The sequence below is a fragment of the Danio aesculapii genome, chromosome 12, assembly GCF_903798145.1.
Source record: "Danio aesculapii chromosome 12, fDanAes4.1, whole genome shotgun sequence".
Classification (NCBI taxonomy): domain Eukaryota; kingdom Metazoa; phylum Chordata; class Actinopteri; order Cypriniformes; family Danionidae; genus Danio; species Danio aesculapii.
The window spans coordinates 24,014,146-24,034,882 of record NC_079446.1 but is presented as its reverse complement, the minus strand read 5'-3'; the positions used below and the strand labels follow the sequence as shown (position 1 = coordinate 24,034,882).

Below are 20,737 nucleotides of genomic sequence, written 5' to 3'. Positions count from 1 at the left end.
TAGAAAATCCACTACCTACAAGATGAACTGGTGTTCGTATACTCTCCTGCTGTTTCTAATGAGAGCGACCTTCTAGTGAGATCGAATGCCACAACAGTTGGTTGACACTCATATTGCGGTGTATGAAGATTACTACAACTTGTACATCAACTCATTGAACTCCCTTTGTGATTAGTTACTTTGTTTTGAATAAAACTTGTAAGAAGAGAACCACCTCTGTCTTTGTCTACCAGCACGACAGATCAATCTACAGGTTATTTAGTGCATTAAAACATCCTTAAGTTAAAAGTAAATCAGGTTTAAATGGAGTTCCTGTGGGGACAAAAGTATCTTATTTATGCCCCACTGTTAATAGCCATGCCTTTTTTTTTTTCACTTCCACATTTGAGTTTGCAGTCTTTCAACTCAGATGTTTTAATTGAATGTAATGTGTATTTATATAGCGCATTTATTGTGTATGGCCATACACCCAAAGCCCTTTACAATCATGAGGGGGGTCTCTCCACACCACCAGTGTGCAGCCAGTGGCAACCACAGGACAAAAGCGCCAGTGTGCACCACACATCAGCTATAGGTAGAATTGAGAGAGCGTGATAGAGCAAATTCAGTGGATGTTGATAATTGGGAGGCAATGATGGTTAAGAGCCAAGAGAGAATTTAGCCAGGACACCCTGGTTACACCCCTACTCTTTACGAGAAGTGCCGCTAGATAGATAGATAGAATTTTTTTTTTTTTTTTTATGAGCTTTACTTTACTGGGGCATTAGGGGGTATACTCGCACAGACCACAGGTTGAGGGCCCCCTTGCTGGCCTCACTAACACTACTTCCAACAGCATCCTAGTTTTCCCATGTGGTCTCATTCAGGTACTGACCAGGCTAAGCCCTATTTAGCTTCAGGGAGTAACCGGTCTTGGGCTGCAGGGTGATATGGCTGTGGCAAATGTTTTTGCAAATTAATGCATATTACCAATAATAAACAATAACAATTTTTATTGTTGTGCTACTTTTTAAACAACTGATGAAACTGAAACTTAAAATGCAGTTTATTTTTTATTTTTTGGAAAGTCAAAATATAACATATTAACAAGGTCATAATCAGATATATTTCTAATAAACAAGAATAAGCCAGTAAATCTAGCACATAATGCTGTTCCTTTTTTATCCGTACAAACAGGGACAAAAGTAGCGATGTGCAATTTGATCAAAGTGAAATTAAAAATTGTTCTTTGTTTGTAAAAAAAAAAAAAAAAAAAAACACCTGATATAGACCACAGCTATGAGTTAGAGACCCTAGCAAAAAAAATACACTCACTGGCCACTTTATTAGGTAAACATAGTACCGGGTTGGACTTGTATTCTAATTAAAAAATAATGATTTTAGTTATTTTTAACATTTTTAGACTTAAGAATGACTAGATTTCAAGAAGTTACCTGAACTCATTGCTCCGCTTTTCTGTTCAGCTGAGCTTGATTAGCATTGCCAACACTTTCTATAAGCAAAAAGATTAACAATATATATTTAATCTGTTCACCATTGTATGCATGCAGAAGTTCTTCTACAAAGTTTAGATATGCTCACTGGCCAGTGGCCACTTTGTTAGGTACACCTTACTAGTACTGGGTTGGACCCCCTTTTGCCTTCAGAACTGCCTTAATCATTTGTGGCATAAATTCAACAAGGTACTGGAAATATTCCTCAGAGATTTGAGTCCATACTGATATGATAGCATCATGCTGTTGCTGCCGATTTGTTGGCTGCACATCCATGATGTGAATCACCAATCTCGCCACATCCCAAAGGTGCTCTATTGAATTGAGTTCTGGGAACTGTGGAGGCCATTTGAGTACAGTGAACTAATTGTCATGTTCAAGAAACCAGTCCAGAAACTGATTCGCGCTTTATGACATGGCGTGTTATCCTGCTGTAAGTAGCCATCAAAAGATGGGTACACTGTGGTCATATGGGATAAACATGGTCAGCAGCAATGCTCAGGTAGGTTGTGGTGTTGACACAATACTATATTTGTACTAATGGGGCCAAAGTGTGCCAAGAAAATACCCCCCACACCATTACACAACCACCACCACCACCAGCCTGAACCATTGATTAAAGGTAGGATGGATCCATGCTTTCATGTTGTTGTCACCAAATTCTGACCCTACCATCCAAATGTTGCAGCAGAAATGGAGACTCATCAGACCAGGCAACGTTTTTCCAATCTCCTTTTGTCCAATTTTGGTGAGCCTGTGCAAATTGTAGTCTCAGTTTCCTGTTCTTAGCTGACTGGAGTGGCACCCGGTGTGGTCTTCTGCTGCTGTAGTCCATCCGCCTCAAGGTTGGACGTGTTGTGTGTTCAGAGATGCTCTTCTGCATAGCTCGGTTGTAACAAGTGGTTATTTAAGTTACTGTTGCCTTCAGCTCAAACCAGTCTGGCCATTCTCCTCTGACCTCTGCCATCAACAAGGCATTTGTGCCCACAGAACTGCCGCTCACTGGATATGTTCTCTTTTTCGGATCATTCTCTGTAAACCCTAGAGATGGTTGTGCTGGGAAATCCCAGTAAAGTTTCTTTTAAGTCCCTTAAATCACCTTTCTTCCCCATTCTGATGCTCAGTTTGAACTGCAGCAGATCATCTTGACCATGTCTACGTGCCTAAATGCATTGAGTTACTGCCATGTGATTTGCGTTAACGAGCAGTTGGACAGGTGTACCTAATAAAGTGGCCAGTGATTGTGGACAGTTGATGTGTAGAGTAAATATTAGCAGACTTAATAAAAAACATATTATTAATGCATTATTAATGTACTGGTTTAAAAAATGTTAAATTACCATAGATTAACAGAGACACAGTTATGTGTGGATACCTGGTCAGCAATAAAGGAAAAAGTTTCTAAATATGATGATTGTTGCTGTTTTTAATCGTGTGTTCATTTAATCAGATGAAAACAATGATTGTTCTGGACAAAATAGTCAAAACCTAAGTAGTATTTTAAGACATGTTTAAAATAATAAACAATTTACATATACACTGTAAAAATTATATAATCAGTTAGTCCTGACAGAATATGGTTGAAGTTCATTGTAACTTATTAAACTAAGTTAATCATGTTCTAATTTAATTTTATAAGTTACGTGAGCTGTTTTAAGTCAGTTTGACATAAGTTAAATGGACTCATTAACTTCATTCAGCTTAAAAATTTAAGGCAACCAGGATTTTTTACAATGTACATTTAAAACATTGATGAACATATTAAAACCATTCAAATAACTAACTAATATTGTAGGTAATACATTAACCATGTTTAATTAATGTAACAATTTAGGTGTCATAAAGCTGTCATGCAATAGGGTCAATCACCTCAAATAATAAAAATAAATAAACCAGATCTACATACAAAAGTTTTATATTATCTTAAATGGGATGAGTAATGAACAATATTTAATAAACTATTATATCAACAAATTGACAAATAAGTTAAAACAGGCTACTCATCAGGATATTGTAGGTTTTTTGGTTTTGCAGATTATTTGTTGTTACTTTTTTGAATACATTGACTTTAAATCATCTTAAGGTCAATCACGTAAATCTATTATACCTGATTAGATTTCTATTGTTTTTTTGACTCTTAAAAAAATTCATAAAAAAACAACAACAAAGAACATAAAAAAGGTGTCACTTTCATTAATTCGGTGTTAACATTTTCAGGGACTGAAATATATCCTGCTTATTTCTGTGAAATAAACGAACGAAAATTCAATTAATATTTTGACCCAACATTTCCTAATAACAAGACTGCGCGGGTTTGTCTACAAAGCGCACACACCTATATGCAGCGAGCATATATGGCAGACGAGCAAAAATTCTTCAAAAACCACCGTCGCTCATCCCCGTAACTCTTGACGGGACCGGTTGAGTTCTCGGAGAGCCGCTACGAGCGTCTTTTATCCTGTCTTGTCGAGCCGAGCTGACTCCCCCTGCCTCCTCCTCCGCTCGCTGAATTGTATAAAGAACAAAAATCGGGCTGGGGAGGGGGTTGATACGCCGAAGCTGAAATCGAGAGGCGAACCCAGGAAAGAGGAGTATTTTGTACACGGGACTTTCCCCCCCTTCGTCCCTAAAAAGGAGGGGGAAAAGTCAAAATTTTAAAGGCGATATTTTTTAAATCGATGATTACGAATATGCTTATGCGCCTATCTCCGAGGATATATATTTTAATTCGTTAAAAAATATGGCCGAGAACGTTCTGGACTCTGGCCCGCCTTCAGCCAAGAGGCCTAAACTCTCCTCCCCGGCACTCTCCGCCTCAGCCAGCGATGGAAACGGTAAATATTTATTTTGATTAATTGTTACGGTATCGACATATTTAAATGGCTTGTTGCTTGTTTTGAATGTAAGAGTACACACTGGAGTCTTTAACTGGCATCCGGGTTTTATTTTTTAGTTTTGTCACAAGCTAGCAGGCTCAAGCTAGTTTGGAAAGCTAACGACGTCGGATCCGCACGAGACTAGCTTTAGCTTGTCATTCCAGCTAGATTAGCATTAGCGCTCCTGTCGTCGGTGTTTGGATTCACTCTCGGGGGCAGAGACTGAACACACTGCTCCCTCATCCAGCCACTGTGCACGGTGTCAACCGCTGTAAATGTAAAACCAACAGGTGCAATGAACAAACTGCATCAAATGTCAGCAGCAGTAACCGTAGAGGGATTGTTTATATGTGAAATGTCTCTTTCGATTTGGCTTTCACTTGTTAGAGAGTTTGAATCAGGTCCTCAGATAATAACAGATAATTTAAGATTTATTAAAGAATTTCAGCAATAGTTAAATTTTGCCAGTTATCTTCTGAAACTGCATTTCCACATTTTGTCAGTGCGTTTGTTTACTAATAATCGACAGTGGTGAAAACACGAATTAGCCTGCTAAACTGTTAGTCAATCAACTTCAAAACTTTCTGACTGCACTTCAGCACAGATGTTCTCAGAAACGGCCCATGTGCCACCAGCTCGAACGTTAACCGCTGTACACCTCTTTATGTTTCCCTCTTTAAATATGTGACTTTTTTTATGATCGTAAATGTGATTATTATTGGTTAGCAAGCTGGTCAGCTAATAACAGACTGATGCTGAAGGCCCGCACAACAACTCCCTGCCATTGTTAGCTGAAAATGCATATCAACTCACTCCTTATTATTTAAGATCTCAAGGATTTCTCATCTGCTTAAGATGGATTTATCAGCTCGTTTTGACAGAGTAAATAGAAAGGATTTTACGTTTCAGTTATTTGGAGGAGATGAATTTACTTGTGTTGTGTTTAAGTGAGTTAATGCTAGCTTGCTGGCTCAAATAGCCCTACGTGCGTCGGTCATTTGTTTTCGGATCTTGATTTCCATTGTTCAGCTATAAGACAACTGACGAGTCTGTCACCTAAAAATAAACCGTGAAAAACATTTAATGTTAAGCATTTCGAGTTATTAGCGTATGTGTGTCCTGTTTTTAATTAATAAATACTAAAAGTTTCAGTTATTACACTTTCACGGATCCTCGAAAGCGATGTACGTTCTTTTGTTGATGCCTTTCTTGTTTATAACCTTTTGTTCAAACTCGAGTTTAATCCGGTTCTTATACTAAAGGGAATGCATTAAGTTACATAAATGAGAATATATTTGAATCTAGCGTATTTTTATATGCTTTGCATTGGCATGTTTTGTCGGAGGAGTGAATGTGTGGTACCTGATCTAAAATCAGACAATGCATACATCTTATTAAAGTGAATCTGATATTGTTTAGAGTGTTTGAATGGATGTAATTGTTTGTAACAGATTATTGCACTTATTCCCAAAATAAGTTTCCTGTAGAAAAAATGCAAATTTTCATGATTTTTAACTGAAAATCATAAAATGAGCAAATCTGACCAGCAAATCTCAATCCCGAGTCGCTACCTGAATATCTTAATTTAACAACGTGCTCATATGCGTTTGACTCCCTGTCAAACCACAGTCAGCCATTTAACATGGTCATTAATAACACACAGATATCAGCTGTCCCATCAAGTGCCAAACACTTGCAAAGCCGCATCATTTTGAATGATTAGAAGACAGCTTTACATAGAGATGACAAGACGTGCTCATTTCTTTATACTCTGTTTTGGTATGCTCTGCGGATAGACATACAAGTGAATAAATCATATTGTCATATGTTTATAGAAAGTAGACATACTTTAGTCAAATTCTTCTGATGGAGCGATTTATGGAGACGCCACACTCTGCCAGTAAGACTGCAGGAGGGATTGTCTGCTTCAGCTGTAGTATTCATACACCAAACTGTTAAAATGAATTGTTCAGTTAATTTTTTTTCACTTTAAATGCTCAATTTGTGTGTACCCTGACTGGTTATCCTTGATTTTGACATTCATCAGGTGGAAAAAAGTTAATTGTCATTATTGTGCATAAGGTGAATTATCCTGTACTTATTATGATTGTGAATAGCCCTGATAGGACTGGCAGTTTACACAGGAACATTCACAGGATGCAGTTTGTTCAAGTCCTGTTAAGTTCGCATTGATGTGTACTTGAGTCACTTTTGTCTGCGCAAGATACAAGTGCACCTTTTGACCAATAATTTAACTAGATTTGTAACTACGTCAAAGTGTTCTTGCTATTTTTATTCAGTTTATGAAGTTACAATATTCGGAAGAATTTCATGTACAGAATACCTTGTAGATGCCTTCGAAATAACGCTTATAAAAGTAATACTTTAAAGAAATACTTTTTCATAATTTGCATGAGCTCAATATTACACACCATTACAGGGTTGCAGATGGAAACAGGAATAACAGCATTGCAAGTTACAAACTTGAAAGTTTACATTTAGCGTTTTATTTAGTGATGTTTTATGTTGGGTCTGTAATTAATGTTTTGAAAAGAGTTTTATATTTATTTAATATTTCTACATCCTTAAGTTTGCCCCGAACTTTTAAATAAAATGAGAAATATGATCATAAATGAATGAGTATATTTTACAGTGGCTATATTTAAAAATCTAAACAAAGTAATTGTTATTTCCGTGTGGTCAATGTATCTAATCCAATAAATGATTGAATTTACAGAAATGCTACCTTCTATTGTGATGTATATGAGGGTATAAGATGACTTGTATTGTGACATGAGATTTTTGTCTTATCTCTCAGCCCTAATGGAATGTAATGGATGCATCATCATGTTTTCACACAGACTCTGAAAGCCTGTAAATTTCTGTAGTTTTCCTCTTGCAGTTACAAGTATTGACCTTTTTCTTTAATGCAGAAGTTCACTTGTTTTTGCGATCGTTTTAGAACTTGGGAGAAATTACTTGGAGTAATAATTGTTAGAAAACAGTCAAACTGCTTGCTCTACAAACGAGTGCTTTTTTTTGACCATATAAAATGTAGAATAATATAATAAGAAAAGATCAGTTTGCAACATGAAGCAAAATAACAAGCTGTTTTTAACATCTAAATATCAATGGAAGTGAATGAGACTGGAAGTCTCGAGCCAAAAAGATTCCAATGGCTTTGGCCGCTCGTACCCATAGAATAAGGTCAATATGGTGGTTCTAATTTGTGTTCAGCTTTTTAAAAATAACTGATCCTTCGACATGACTCAAATACAACATGTTTGTGCCTTCTGTATTTATATTTCTTTATCGTATATAATGTGTTTTTGAAACGGCACGCCTAGGCATGGGCTGGTATAAGATTCTGTTGGTATGAAAACTTTGGATAAAAATATCACGGTGTTACGGTATTGTGATTACTGCTCTAAAATAGATTCTTTTTAAATGTCTGAGTAAAAACAGGGTTTCATCACATCAAATTTAAGACCTTTTTAAGACCATTATAAATGGAATTTCAGACTTTCACAGGGCAAAACGCTAATAATTTTCTATAATAACCAGTGGAAATGTTTTACTTGCCCCATTAAAATTTTTATTTAGTTATTTCTTAGCCACATATTTTAAATAATGTGTCAAAACAAGCAAACTCTAGTTATATACAGTAGCTATATGTTTTCATAAGCATAACCTTTTCTTTTTTTATAAAAAGACAAGTTTTAATAGCTATAATAAACAAAATGAATGCACAAGAGAAATTTATGCATAATAACATGGAGAACTTTTAAACAAATGTTATTGTAAAGATGTAAGGAAGACAATTAAACCATATTGCTAAATAGTCAATAAAAGTTAATTATGTTAAACGTTTTTTTTTTTTAGATGGATTTGTTGGTTGTACCGATTGGCTATAGCTTTACATGGACAATTAGTGAAAATGACCTGTTTAAAAGTATTTAGGACCCACAGCAGCATATTTAATATTTTTAAGGGCTTAAATTTACTTTTTGAAATGTAAGACTTTAAGACCCCGCGGACACCCTGAAAAAACTAAAACTTTGAACACAATATATTTTATTTTGAGAAACATTTAAAATATTATGGAGCAGTAAACATGTCAGACTGATCTTCATTAGTTTTAAAAACACAGGTTTCTTTACAATTAAAAAATGGCATCTTTGGATATCTTCTGCTGGAGATACTGTTTTCCTAAAAAACTGAAAAAAAAAGTAAATAAAAAATATACCTTTTTTAAATACAGCTTGCCTTAGGAACAGTAAAGCAGAAAATTTTGGCAGTTTTAAAACCTTGACTTTTCCAAATTGCGGTATACCTAGAAAACGGGTATCGTCCCATGCCTAGGCATGCCATGATTGAGATAAATAACATTTCCATCTAGCACCTTAAAAATGAAAGAAAAATCTGTATAATGGATTGCAAAAAACCTATTCTGTTTGGGCAGCGCTATAATCTTTCCTCACCTATTTACAATAATTGCTGATATAATGTTTTTGTTAGTGTAAAGATGTCACAGTGTTTGGGTAAACTGCTGAATGAATCAGGACATATTGCATGTTCTTCCATCATTAATCTCACATCTACATTTTCCTTTTCTGCTGTAGATTTTGGCTCTCTTTTTGACCTGGAGCATGACCTTCCAGATGAGCTGATCAGTTCCTCAGAGCTGAGTCTTGCAAATGGAGGGGACCTCAGCCAGTTGCACACCAGTTTGAGTAGTGGGGGCGGAGTCATTGGAGGAGCTGTGTCCAGTGGTCAGGATGCAGCAGCCAAGCACAAGCAGCTTTCTGAACTCCTCCGGCATGGATCCACACCTGGAGCGCAGCAGCAGGGTGCGATGGGTAACCCATCAGGAGCCTCAATGAGACTTTTTGGGAATATGAAGGCTTCTCCGGGTACCCAAGGCATGGGCTCACAAGGACAGCAACATCTTTCCATGCAGGCTGGCCTCATGCAGCAGCAGCAGATGGTGGACTATCTTAACAGGAATATGCTCGGACCGCAGAAAGGCAATGGACAGCAGCAGCCAGGAGGGCCCGCACCTCAACACCAAAATGCGCTGGCGGCTCAGATGATGAATGGATCGCCCAGAATAGGACATCACAACCCGGGCATGGGTAACAGCAACAGTAACCTGTTGGCAGAGGCTCTTCAGCAGCAGCAGACAGTAGGAGGCCAGGGTGGACTGAGACCACAGCAGCCTGGAGCGATAAACAAGGTAAGTGACATTATTTTGAACACTGGCTTGAGGTTCTCATACATTATAGCAAAGTTTTGTGTGGGCCATGCTGGAACGGTGCTTTTTATTTTTCATTAGAGAGGTGTAGTATTGATCGATATCACATTATAAATGTTTTTCCTCTACTTCACCCAAAACTGGAAATGTAGTGATTTATTTATTCATCTTTCTGTTGTTCCAATGCCAAATTAATCATTGATTATCATTTTATTTTACATTTACCAATGCCAGATCAATACTATTAAAGTGGTAATGATGCCTATTTTAATACTTTTTAATCAAAAAACAATTATGGGCATAGGCCTTTATAAGGTTCTGAGGGTATGATAACCTATTGAAAAAAAACCAATCACAGTTTCACGTTATTGTGATCTCTTCTCTAAAATATATTCTTTTTAAATGTCTGGGTAAATAAAAAAAATATATATATATTTTTCCCCATTGAACACAAGTTTATTTTTTTTGAGAAACATGTTTTGAAGCAGGAAACATGTCAGGCTAAATAATTTAAATGAATCGTTGGCTTCTGCAAAAAAAAAAAAAAAAAAAGAATTTACACGTCCTGACCTATCATGAGATCACTTAATAAAAGTCTGCACTGCACATTTTACTTTTAAATGACAAAATAGTTAAAAGCCTTATGTTGACCTAAATCAGTTTATCATGCAGTAACCATGTCTGTGCTTTTTTGCAAAAGGTTTTATAAAATCAATAACTGCTATCCATTATTCTAGTTACACATGCACTTTTCACCTCATTACCTCTATGGTTATTTCTGTCTATTTTGTTGGTTACTTCAGTGCTGACATCTTCTGCATAAACATCCAAAAATGATTCTGAGAACTTGTGCAAGCTGCTTATACATTATGCGCAGAAATGTAAAGTGATCACTAGATTTTTTGTAAAGGATGAAAAAGTATTGCAGAATGGTCCAATTTATATATTATTCTGATGATATTTTTGGGGGTGTGTTGGTAATATGTTGTTTTATTGTAATTTAATATTGTTGGAAATTGTGACCTTTATATTGACTATATGGACATAGAGTACACAAATGAACACAAAAACATGTTGTGGCTAAAAACAGCAGAAGCCTGTTGCATGAAACTAGTTGAACAAACTCTGGGTTGCAGAGTGTTTTTGGTTGACAAATTCATAGAAGTGTACTGGTTAAGCTTAGGATAAGTTTAACCCATGGTTAACGATGAGTGTGTGCATGAAAGTATGACACATGCAGTAAACAGCTGATCACACGAGACGTTTGAGTCCGTTATCGTGAGAGATTCAGAACAATTCACTGTTGAAGATTTTTATTTTTGATTTATTTATGATATAACAAAACAATAGAAACGACAGAATAATATTTGTTTTAGATTTTCGCTGTGAAGACAGAATTCTTATTATTGGTTTGTCTTTTGGGTAAATTTCTCCCCATAAAGCCAGAATCATTCATTGTAAGCCAAATGTTAGAATGCTTTGATCGATTGATTTAAATTTGCTGTATATATATATATAGATAGATAGATAGATAGATAGATCTTTATATATAGATAGATAGATATGTATGTATATGTACCCATTTCATGGGTAAAACCCAAACCAGCTTTGTGCAACAGGCATCAGGTATATTTACCTTATGGCAAAAAGGAAATGGATTTTTATTTGCCTTGATTTATCACCGCTTGTGTTTAACGGAAATAATATTCAGATTTTTCTCTCGTTTCACTTTGTCCATTTGTTGCAGATGGGGATGAATGCAGGTTCAGGCCCCTATGGAGGCCCGTATGGTCAGTCTGCCAGTCAGGGTCTGGGTGTTGCAGGGCTGGCCCCTCAGCTCCCGAACAAACCAGGTCTGCCTAACAGTCCCGCACAGTTCAACCCTGACAAGAAGCCTCAGCCCATGCATGGCATACCTGGGATGGTTTGTATAAGTTCAGACTCTTGTATGTCGACTTGTAAATTAAAGGAATTCTACAAGCTAAGCTATTGTCTGGTGTTTTGGGATTTCTATAGCAGACTTCTCAGCCTTCCACAGCGGGTGCTGGTGGAGGTGGAGTTGCGGCCGGCATGGTGCCTAATGCCCAAGGAGCTCTCGGCCCTGGATCAGCAGCCTCCGTTGTGTCTGCAGCAGCAGTGGGAGGTGTTCCTCCAGCGGCAGATCCAGAGAAGCGCAAACTTATACAGCAACAGCTGGTGCTTTTGCTCCACGCCCACAAGTGCCAGCGAAGGGAACAGGCTAATGGGGAAGTACGGCAGTGTAATTTACCCCATTGCCGCACCATGAAAAACGTCCTCAACCACATGACGCACTGCCAGGCTGGCAAATCCTGCCAAGGCGAGTGTATGAATGAAATATAACTGCAACAACAGGGCACTTTTTGTTCTAATGTTAAACAGTTTGGCTTATTTGTGCAATGTTATTGATATTGAATTTGTGTTTTTACGGTTTTGTTTTTTTTAGTGGCGCACTGTGCCTCATCCAGACAGATAATCTCTCACTGGAAGAACTGCACACGGCATGACTGCCCTGTGTGTCTGCCTTTGAAAAATGCAGGAGACAAGAGGAATCAGCAGAGTGAGTGTGTGTACTACTACAAAACATGCAGATTTATACTTCTCCACCTATCTTAAACATAGAAAGTAACTTTAATTATTTGATATTATTGTCATTTGAATCACTCCAAGATTGTTGAAAGACACAATTTCTTGCAACACTGTTAATTTATTCAGAGTCCAAATCTATGAAAACTATCTCTAATTTTGGTTTACTTCTGCTTTAAAAAATTATTTCAGCCATGATAGCCACTGGAGGTGTGGGGTTAAGTTCTTCTTTGGGCAACGTAACTGGTGGTTCACCCAGTGCCCCCAGTCTTAATACTCCAGGGCAGATAGACCCCAGCTCCATCGAGAGGGCTTATGCTGCCTTGGGTCTGACATACCAGGGTAACCAGGCTCCCCCTCAGCCTGTACAACAAACACAGCGGCCGGTGAACACCATGGGTAATGACACATGCTTCAGATTTTCAATAATATCTAATTCAACAATAATTTCCAGATTTTATTTTCATTGTACTCTACTGTTAACTGTTAAGGTCAGTATTGTGTGCATGAGCAAGCATGCATTCATTTGATTAAAAAAAAATAATAATTTAAAAAATATTACCAAAAAAAGGTAATGCTTGCTTTTGTTCTTTCAAGTTTTCACAGACATGTAATTAATGACCTATTCTTGGCTATCAAACGAGAGCAGAAAATATTGAAGCAATGTATTCTTTTAAATAGTTAGAATAGTTTACTCTATTAATAGACTTTTTAAAAGATTCAGATGTCTATTCGAACACGTTGGTTTTATTAGCCTTGGAAATTAGATATAGCAGTTTATAGTAGTCACCTTTTTTGTTTCAGGAGCGAATTCCATGGGAGTGAACGGGGCAGTTGGTGGCCAGTCTCAGAATCAGCAATCTAGCCTTCTCCAGGATACAATGCTGCATCTGAACATGAATTCGCAAAGGTAAACAAGCTCTTAGGCACTTCTTATAGGGGTCATGAACTAGGTCTTCTCACAAATGTAAACTTCTACAAACATATTTGACAGGCTAGTTCTCCTATAAGATGGACACTGCTGTATTCCAATATAATCAGCACAGCATCATTTTTTTTATTTTAATCTTTCAGAAAACCCAGTGTCAAATTATCTTTATTTGTAGACAGTTCTGCAGTTAAAAAAAAATAGTGAACAAAGGAGCAAGGTCATATTAGGTCTGGAACCTCAATAATGTGCTGATCCAATTTTTTCCAAACGTTAGGATAAGAAGGATTCCCACCCCCCCACCCCCCCACCCCCCAACAACTTGCACTGCACAGTATACTGGGACATTTTTATTTTAAGCTTTCTACATAGACCTGTGTTTGGTTCTCAGTAGCCGCATTTCCACTATCGGGCCAGTGCGAGCCAGGGCTTTAATCGGGCCAGGCTGGGCCAATAGCCCGGGAGGTTGAGAAATGAGGCCGAAATCATGTCGCGTTTCCACTGTTGGGCTAGTTGCTCGCAGTGCGTCACGCAAACACCGCCCCCAGAACGTCCCCCGAATCAAACGTCACACAACCCGTCACACAACCCGCCCACTTCAGCTGGAACAAAAAACTCAAATTATAACCACAAACACAACCTGGCATCACTACGAGAGCTGGAAGATGGAGAACACCGAAGCGATTGCTTTTTTACTGTTTGTGGTCTGTTGGTGTAAGGCCAGACAGCGATCCCTGGATAAGGACATTCGAGTTCGGCGGCATTTTCCTCGGCCCAAATGTTCAGAAGAGCCCTGGTGTCCTCAACTGACCAGTACTGTCTGCTATCCATTTTTTCTTCTTCTTAGTGAGTTGATCAAGCGCGATAGCAAAACAAATGTAAGGGAAGAAAGCATCTTGTCTCCTCTTTACCTGACAGGAAAACGCCGCCTTTGTACGTAACCCCGCCCCGAAGCCCCAGTTGGCCCTCCTTGGCCCAAGGTATTCGGCGGGCCGAAAAAGGCCGGACGCTGGCCCCAAGGAAGCCCCGCTTTGTCCCGATTACGCCCCGGAAGTGATAGTGGAAACGCGACTGGCCTTGGCTCGCCCTGGCTCGCTCGCTTTAGGCGCGATAGTGCAACCAGCCAATTTTGCAACCAGCCAATTTTGCAGACTGGCTTAAGTAAAAGCTGTTTTTAGACTAAGTTTTGAGTTCTGTAATTTAATGGATGCTTTTAAACTACACTGACTTTTTTTATACCAAAAGGTCAGGGGAATTTTGATTTCTCTGTTCATTACCACTTTAAACTAGTCACCATTCTCTCCTCTCATGTTAGAAAACCTACCTATCAGTCCACTGCAGGAGGCATCTTTCAGTTTTTATAAGCTCCTAAACGCATGTATGTCCTTATTTGTTTCCCTTATTTATCCAGTCTGATGAATGACAGTGGCGTGGGGTCTCTGCCTGTGGCCAACCCAGCTGCCAGCGGCAGCATGAGGAAGAGCTGGCATGAGGACATCACCCAGGATCTGCGCAACCACCTGGTACACAAACTGTAAGTTATACACTACTTTATGATCACATTTTAAGATCTTTAAGCACTTTATTTGCTGAAGTTCTAAGTAAATAAGCAATTAAGTTTGCACCCATGTTTCACTGTATCACAAATTTGAATAATTCTTCCCACCCATTGTTGGCACACAGAGCAAGACCTAGTTGAGTTGCATTAGTGATGTGCTCCAGCCGTGTCCAAGATATGCTGCTTTACATATATAATGTTCTGATATGCATGCTATTTTCTGTTTTAACTGTTTACATCTACAGATATAACCAACATTGTGAATTTGTGTCTGTTTTGTATGTTATGACATGACGTTTACTTAACAGTTGACCTGTAAGACAATATTTTTTAATACTCTGCAAACATGCCATCTAATAGTCAGATTTCTATATAGTTTTTCACTGATTGGCTATTGTTCGCATGCTCAACTGAAATGACTGCGTGGTCAATGGTGAATCGATGACCATCACATCCAATCGGTGTTCACCAAGTGCAAACATAGATATACACAGACACTGGAGCAGTTCAAAGCCATGATGATCAAGCGATCTATCAGCGAATCACTCGTATGTCTGCTCATATACAGACCAGCTAATCTACACAGATTTCAATTGTTCAGTGTCCCTGTAACTTTTGCTCTTGGTGAACCGCATGATGAATGGTGAATCTATGACCATCACAGCCAATCACAGTCATTTCTGTTGAGCATGTGATCTCAAAGATCCCAAAGATTTAAACCAAGGGAAAACACTGACATATGCTGTACAATTTATGCAGATGTTTCAGGATTCAGCAAAATGTCATGTAATACATGTTACAATAAACAATTAAAATATTACATCTTCTAAAATTAGGAACAATGAAACCCTTGACTTTTAATATTGATTATATATTGATATCTGTATTCTTTGCCATTGTCCCCTTTCTACAGAGTCCAGGCTATTTTTCCCACACCAGACCCTGCTGCACTGAAGGACCGTCGGATGGAGAATCTAGTGGCCTATGCACGTAAAGTTGAGGGGGACATGTATGAGTCTGCTAACAGCAGGGTGAGTATTTAGTTTTGTTGCCTGTTAATAGTTTAGTTTATAATCACTGGTTTATACATGGTTATATATACATCTCATCTTTCAGGCGGAGTATTATCACTTTCTGGCAGAGAAGATCTATAAGATTCAGAAGGAACTGGAAGAGAAGCGAAGGACGCGGTTACAGAAGCAGGGTATAATGCCCTCCCAGCCTGGCCTGAACCCCTCTGGCCTGCAGCAAGGGGCCGCTGGGATTGGGCAGCCTGGGCCACCCACAGGACTGCCTTCTAGTGAGTACTCGCACAGTGATTAAGACCCCGGTATACTTCAAACTAAATTTTGGCACTTGGAAACAGCTCAAAGCAAACTTTAGTGGCAGTTTGTTTGGGGTATTAAACATCTTTTAGCTACTATTGGTCAGTCGGTGGATCTGTTCGGTATCTCTGTCTTCTTTGACATTTATCTTTACATTTGACAGAAGCTTTTGTCTAAAGCGACTTACAATTAAGGAGACATTCAGGAATTCAACACAAAGAGGCAGTTCACACATGAAGTCCTATTTATACAAAGGAACTGTTAGTGCTCAGAGAATTAGATGCTAGAGTAAGGGAGATTTATTTTTTTTTATTTTTTATTTTTTGAGGAGGGAGTGAAGAGTGTTAGACCAGGGAGATATTTGTGGATATTCTGAGGGGGTCACAAACCAGTTGAGAAGCCCACCATATCATGCCACATCTTTTCCATCAATTTGTACACACAGGTGGCGCCATTCGGTGTCTGTCTGCGACAAGTGGAAACGATGTAAAGGCGTGACTCTGTGGTGGTGCTTCTGAAGAAGGCTGTTAGCCATATGTTTTTTGAAATTGTTCTCTCTCAGGTGCCATCTTTGTTGTGTTTAGGGGTACATACAAGCAGCATGACACATGTACAGCCTTGTCTACTGCAGCAGGGGTGTGTGTTAGTTTAAAACAGTATAGCATCACTCAGCCTTTCCAAACTTGCCTTCAAGCGATGAGAGGAAAACAACTTTGAAGTTTATCCTGAGGCCTTTATTTTGTAAATTGTAGTTCATCGACGTGATGTATCTACACCTTTTTAACACAGAAGCCTTTCATTGGGTCATGATAACAAGAACGTTATGAGAATGAAAACGTATCAAGCTGTTTCCTTGGGTTTGCTTGTTTATTTCTTGTTTTGCTTCCTTGTAGATGGCCCGCTATCAGATCCATCAGTAGTGCGTCCAACTGGTCCAAACCAGATGATGAACAGAATGCAGAATACTGCTGGTTTGTTTGTTTGTTTTTTCATAACAAGAACCGGTTAATCCATACTCGAGTCTTTCTTATGCACAAGTCATTTGAGGGACAATTTAGAATTCAGTTAGAACACTTTTGGGCTGGTTTGTTTAACTCATATTTATTTTTGAATGTGTCTGTGTGATTTATTTTTTTATTAAGATATTCTAAATTAAATGTCTTTTGTTATTGATAAAGTTTGTAGCAGCATTCTTTTTTCTTTTAAAAAGGATTTTTTTTTTAGCCAGGATTAAGTTGGTATATGTTGTTAAAAAAAGATTTCAGATACATGTTTTTTAGATTAATGGCTAAATTATATTTTCCCCCAGTGCCAGAATAAATTAGTTTGGGAATTAAATCATGAACACTAGTGTAAATGTACTATATATGTGTTAACTGTTCTTCACATTGCAGGCATGAATTCATTTGGGAATCATATGGGAATGCAGTCCATGGGCCAGAGATCAACACCACCTCTTAACCAGGTCTATACTGTGATTGTCTTTACTGTTGTTATTGCATTGTAGTTCCATGCAAGTTTAAGCTCAAAATATTTTCTTTAAATTCCAAATACTTTGACTGTTTTAGGGAACCATGGTGCCTGGGAGGATGCCACAGCCGAATGTTGCACAGATGCAAAATCAGTACATGCAAACTGGACCGTTTCAAGCTTCAAGTCCTGTTCTTGGTGCTGGTTCTGTTGACCTGGCACACGGAGGAAACGATGGCGCTGTCACTCAAGTAAGAGCTATGGAGTTGTACTATATTAATATGTCAATGTTTATAATGTGAAACATACACATTTTTTTACCCAAGCAAGTTTCAGTTTCACTTTAGAAATGTTGGATATTCGTTTAAACATTTATGGATTTTACTTCTAGTCAGTGCCAGAAAATAAGTTTTTTTCTACTTAAAATTTTCATTTTCTTTCTTTCTGATTACTTAAAAGTTGTAAAGGATCATTGTGGTATGAAGTTGAGCAAAATTAAAGGCTTATAATGTTTGTTAGTGTTTTGTAATTTGTATACTGTTTTTTTTCTGAATGAAATTATGACATTTTACATACACTTTGACTTGTACACTTATACATGACTCAGTGCAACTCATCGTCAGGTCTGCAACTTACTTTTTGGAAAATGTTCATGTCCTTTTGTTTACCATTTAGTTAAATATTTTTATATTTCACTAAATACACACTACTACTTCTACACAATTTTTGCATACATTGTTAATAAATACAGTGCATCTTGAATGACCTTTTATCAGAACTTAATCCTCAACGTTTGCTCTGTTTTTAAAAAAACAGCAGGGCCAAATACCTTTATCCTCTTTACCAGTCGGGAGTCCTTTAGCCCAACCTGGGTCTTCTGGCGGGGCAGGCAGCGGGTCATCTGTGGGCTCCTTGGGTCCCAGCAGCATGAGTGCTGTTCCTCCATCATCCACCCCCACCCAGTCCATCAGCCTCAGCCACTGCCCACCTGTACACCAGAATTCACCTTCGCCAGCACATAGCCGGACGCCCACACCCACGCCAGGCTCCCAGACGCCTCAGCCCCACACACCCAGCCTACCCCATTTATCCTCAAATGGCAGTCAGCAGCAGTTTCCTCCGTCCGCCAGCTCTGACAGCGGCATGCAGCCATTAGGAACTCCTCCAGCGGTGTCCCACAGTGGTCTCTCAACACCAAATGCCAGCCAGCATCCCCGCACTCCAGTGAGTATTTTTGCTTGTACACTGAGCATCCTGGGGCTTATTTATAAAGATGCGCAACAAAATACGGGAAGAATAAGAGGTTTAGCTTGATGGAACTGTGACTGAAATGTAGGCCTATAACTATTATACAATAGGATGTGCATTTCAATATAATACTAATAAAAACAATTTTTTTAAAAGGTTTATGTGTTTTTTGCATTTTTATAAATCTACAACAATAGTACTACAAAATATAGAAGAAAAAATTACAATACAAAAATAATACATTACAAAATAATACATCTAAAATACAGTGCTTAAAAACACTAATCTATAACAGAACACAGAGAGACAAATGCACATCAAGCATAATTTAATTTAGCTAGTCAGGTAATGCACAAATAAGTAATTATTAAGTAACATTGTTCTTATATTACCATAAAAATGCATTATCCTGACTACAGTTTTATTGTTTTATAGTTTGGGGACATTATTGAAAACATTATAGATTATGAATAGTGAATATCAATTACACTCAATCTTTATTTACTGTGTTATTGTGTTCTTAACAGGGGTTATTGGTTATGCTTGCATTTTTTCCAATGCATCAAGGTGTTCTAACATCTGTCCCCATGTTTTATCAAATTTTCCAATTTGTCATTATTGATATATCTCTACCTCTCCAAAGCAAGCATGTTTAAGAAATCTCTACCCCACATACCAAATTTAGGTGCAGATTCAGTTTTACACTTTCTCAAAATGACTTTTCTTGGCAGTTACCATACCAAATAACATGGCTTGTCTTTCATATTTATTAAACATCTCTAAATCACTAAATATCCTAAGAACAGCTATAAGTGGACGTGGTTCAAGATTTTTTTGGTTTGCTTAAGAAAAACATTCAATTAAATCTTTTAATTACATTCTCAAGAACTCTGAAATAAGCTGTAAAACTTGTACGTTTCATGATTACCTGAATTAATTAGACAAGCCTTTTGACTCCAAACTTTTTGTAATTCTTCAGATAAACTGTGGCAATTAAAAATATTTCCAAAGACACTGAATTACCTTTAAATACTGATACTGATTGGCACAAAACGTTTATATTTATGCATTTCATCTGGCAAAAGGAAAACAGTTATTTTTATGCTGGTGTTTGCCTTTTACAAATTTGTTGATGATGGTTGAAATATGTTGGATTTAGATATTTGATTATATATTTGATGGTATACTATGCACTTTTTATAAAATGGTACCTGGTAGTATATTGTAATACTGTTGCTAAAAGAGTAGAACTTGGCACTAGTAATGCCTAGGTTGTGAGTTTGATTTATGCACTCAGAAAATGGGACTTGAGGTTAAAAGCATCTGTAAACTGTAAATAAATTTAATATTGTAAATACATTTAATGCCACATACAGCATTGTTCAAAACGATAGCAGTAGAACGTGACTAACCGGAATAATCCAGGTTTTTAGTATATTTTTTTATTGATGCATTGCAAACAAGTTACCACAAGATGCAGTGGATTATCAGAAAACAAACAAGACCCAGCAATCATGATATGCAAGCTCTTAAGGCTGTGCAATTGGGCAATTAGTTAAAAGGGTGTGTTAAAAAAGTAGCAGTGTGGCATTCAATCAGTGAGGTCTTCAATTTTGTAAAAAAACAGGTGTAAATCAGGTGGCCCCTATTTAAGGATGAAGTCTGCACTTGTTGAACATGCATTTGAAAGCCTGAGGCAAATGGGTTGTTCAAGACATTGTTCAGAAGAACAGCAAACTGTGATTTAAAAAGTTGATTGGAGAGGGGAAACCTATAAAGAGGTGTAAAGAATTATAGGCTGTTCAGCTAAAATGATCTCCAATGCTATAAAATGGAGGGCAAAACCAGAGAGACATGGTAGAAATTGAAAAACAACCTTCATTATGGATCGAAGATTAACCAGAATGGCAAAGGCTCAGCCAATGGTCACCTCCAGGATGATCAAAGACTGTCTGGAGTTACCTATAAGTACTGTGATCGT

At 37.8% G+C, this 20,737-nt stretch overlaps 1 protein-coding gene across 4 annotated transcripts in view; it reads left to right on the top strand.

The window, feature by feature from the left end:
- The first annotated feature begins 3,868 nt into the window (after positions 1–3,868).
- ep300a (E1A binding protein p300 a) overlaps positions 3,869–20,737 on the top strand; it is a 32,060-nt gene continuing 15,191 nt past the window's right edge. For 2 of the 4 annotated variants that reach the window (XM_056469050.1, XM_056469048.1), the window contains exons 1-14: positions 3,870–4,327; positions 8,992–9,605; positions 11,371–11,547; positions 11,640–11,961; positions 12,088–12,201; positions 12,420–12,626; positions 13,032–13,137; positions 14,567–14,689; positions 15,627–15,744; positions 15,830–16,013; positions 16,932–17,009; positions 17,433–17,503; positions 17,607–17,759; positions 18,325–18,732. In XM_056469050.1, the coding sequence (XP_056325025.1) occupies positions 4,234–4,327; positions 8,992–9,605; positions 11,371–11,547; positions 11,640–11,961; positions 12,088–12,201; positions 12,420–12,626; positions 13,032–13,137; positions 14,567–14,689; positions 15,627–15,744; positions 15,830–16,013; positions 16,932–17,009; positions 17,433–17,503; positions 17,607–17,759; positions 18,325–18,732 (2,769 nt within the window). In that variant the 5' untranslated portion in view covers positions 3,870–4,233. Of the gene's footprint in view, positions 4,328–8,991; positions 9,606–11,370; positions 11,548–11,639; positions 11,962–12,087; positions 12,202–12,419; positions 12,627–13,031; positions 13,138–14,566; positions 14,690–15,626; positions 15,745–15,829; positions 16,014–16,931; positions 17,010–17,432; positions 17,504–17,606; positions 17,760–18,324; positions 18,733–20,737 lie in introns of all 4 variants that reach the window. The other 2 variants (XM_056469049.1, XM_056469051.1) reach the window with 2 other exon arrangements.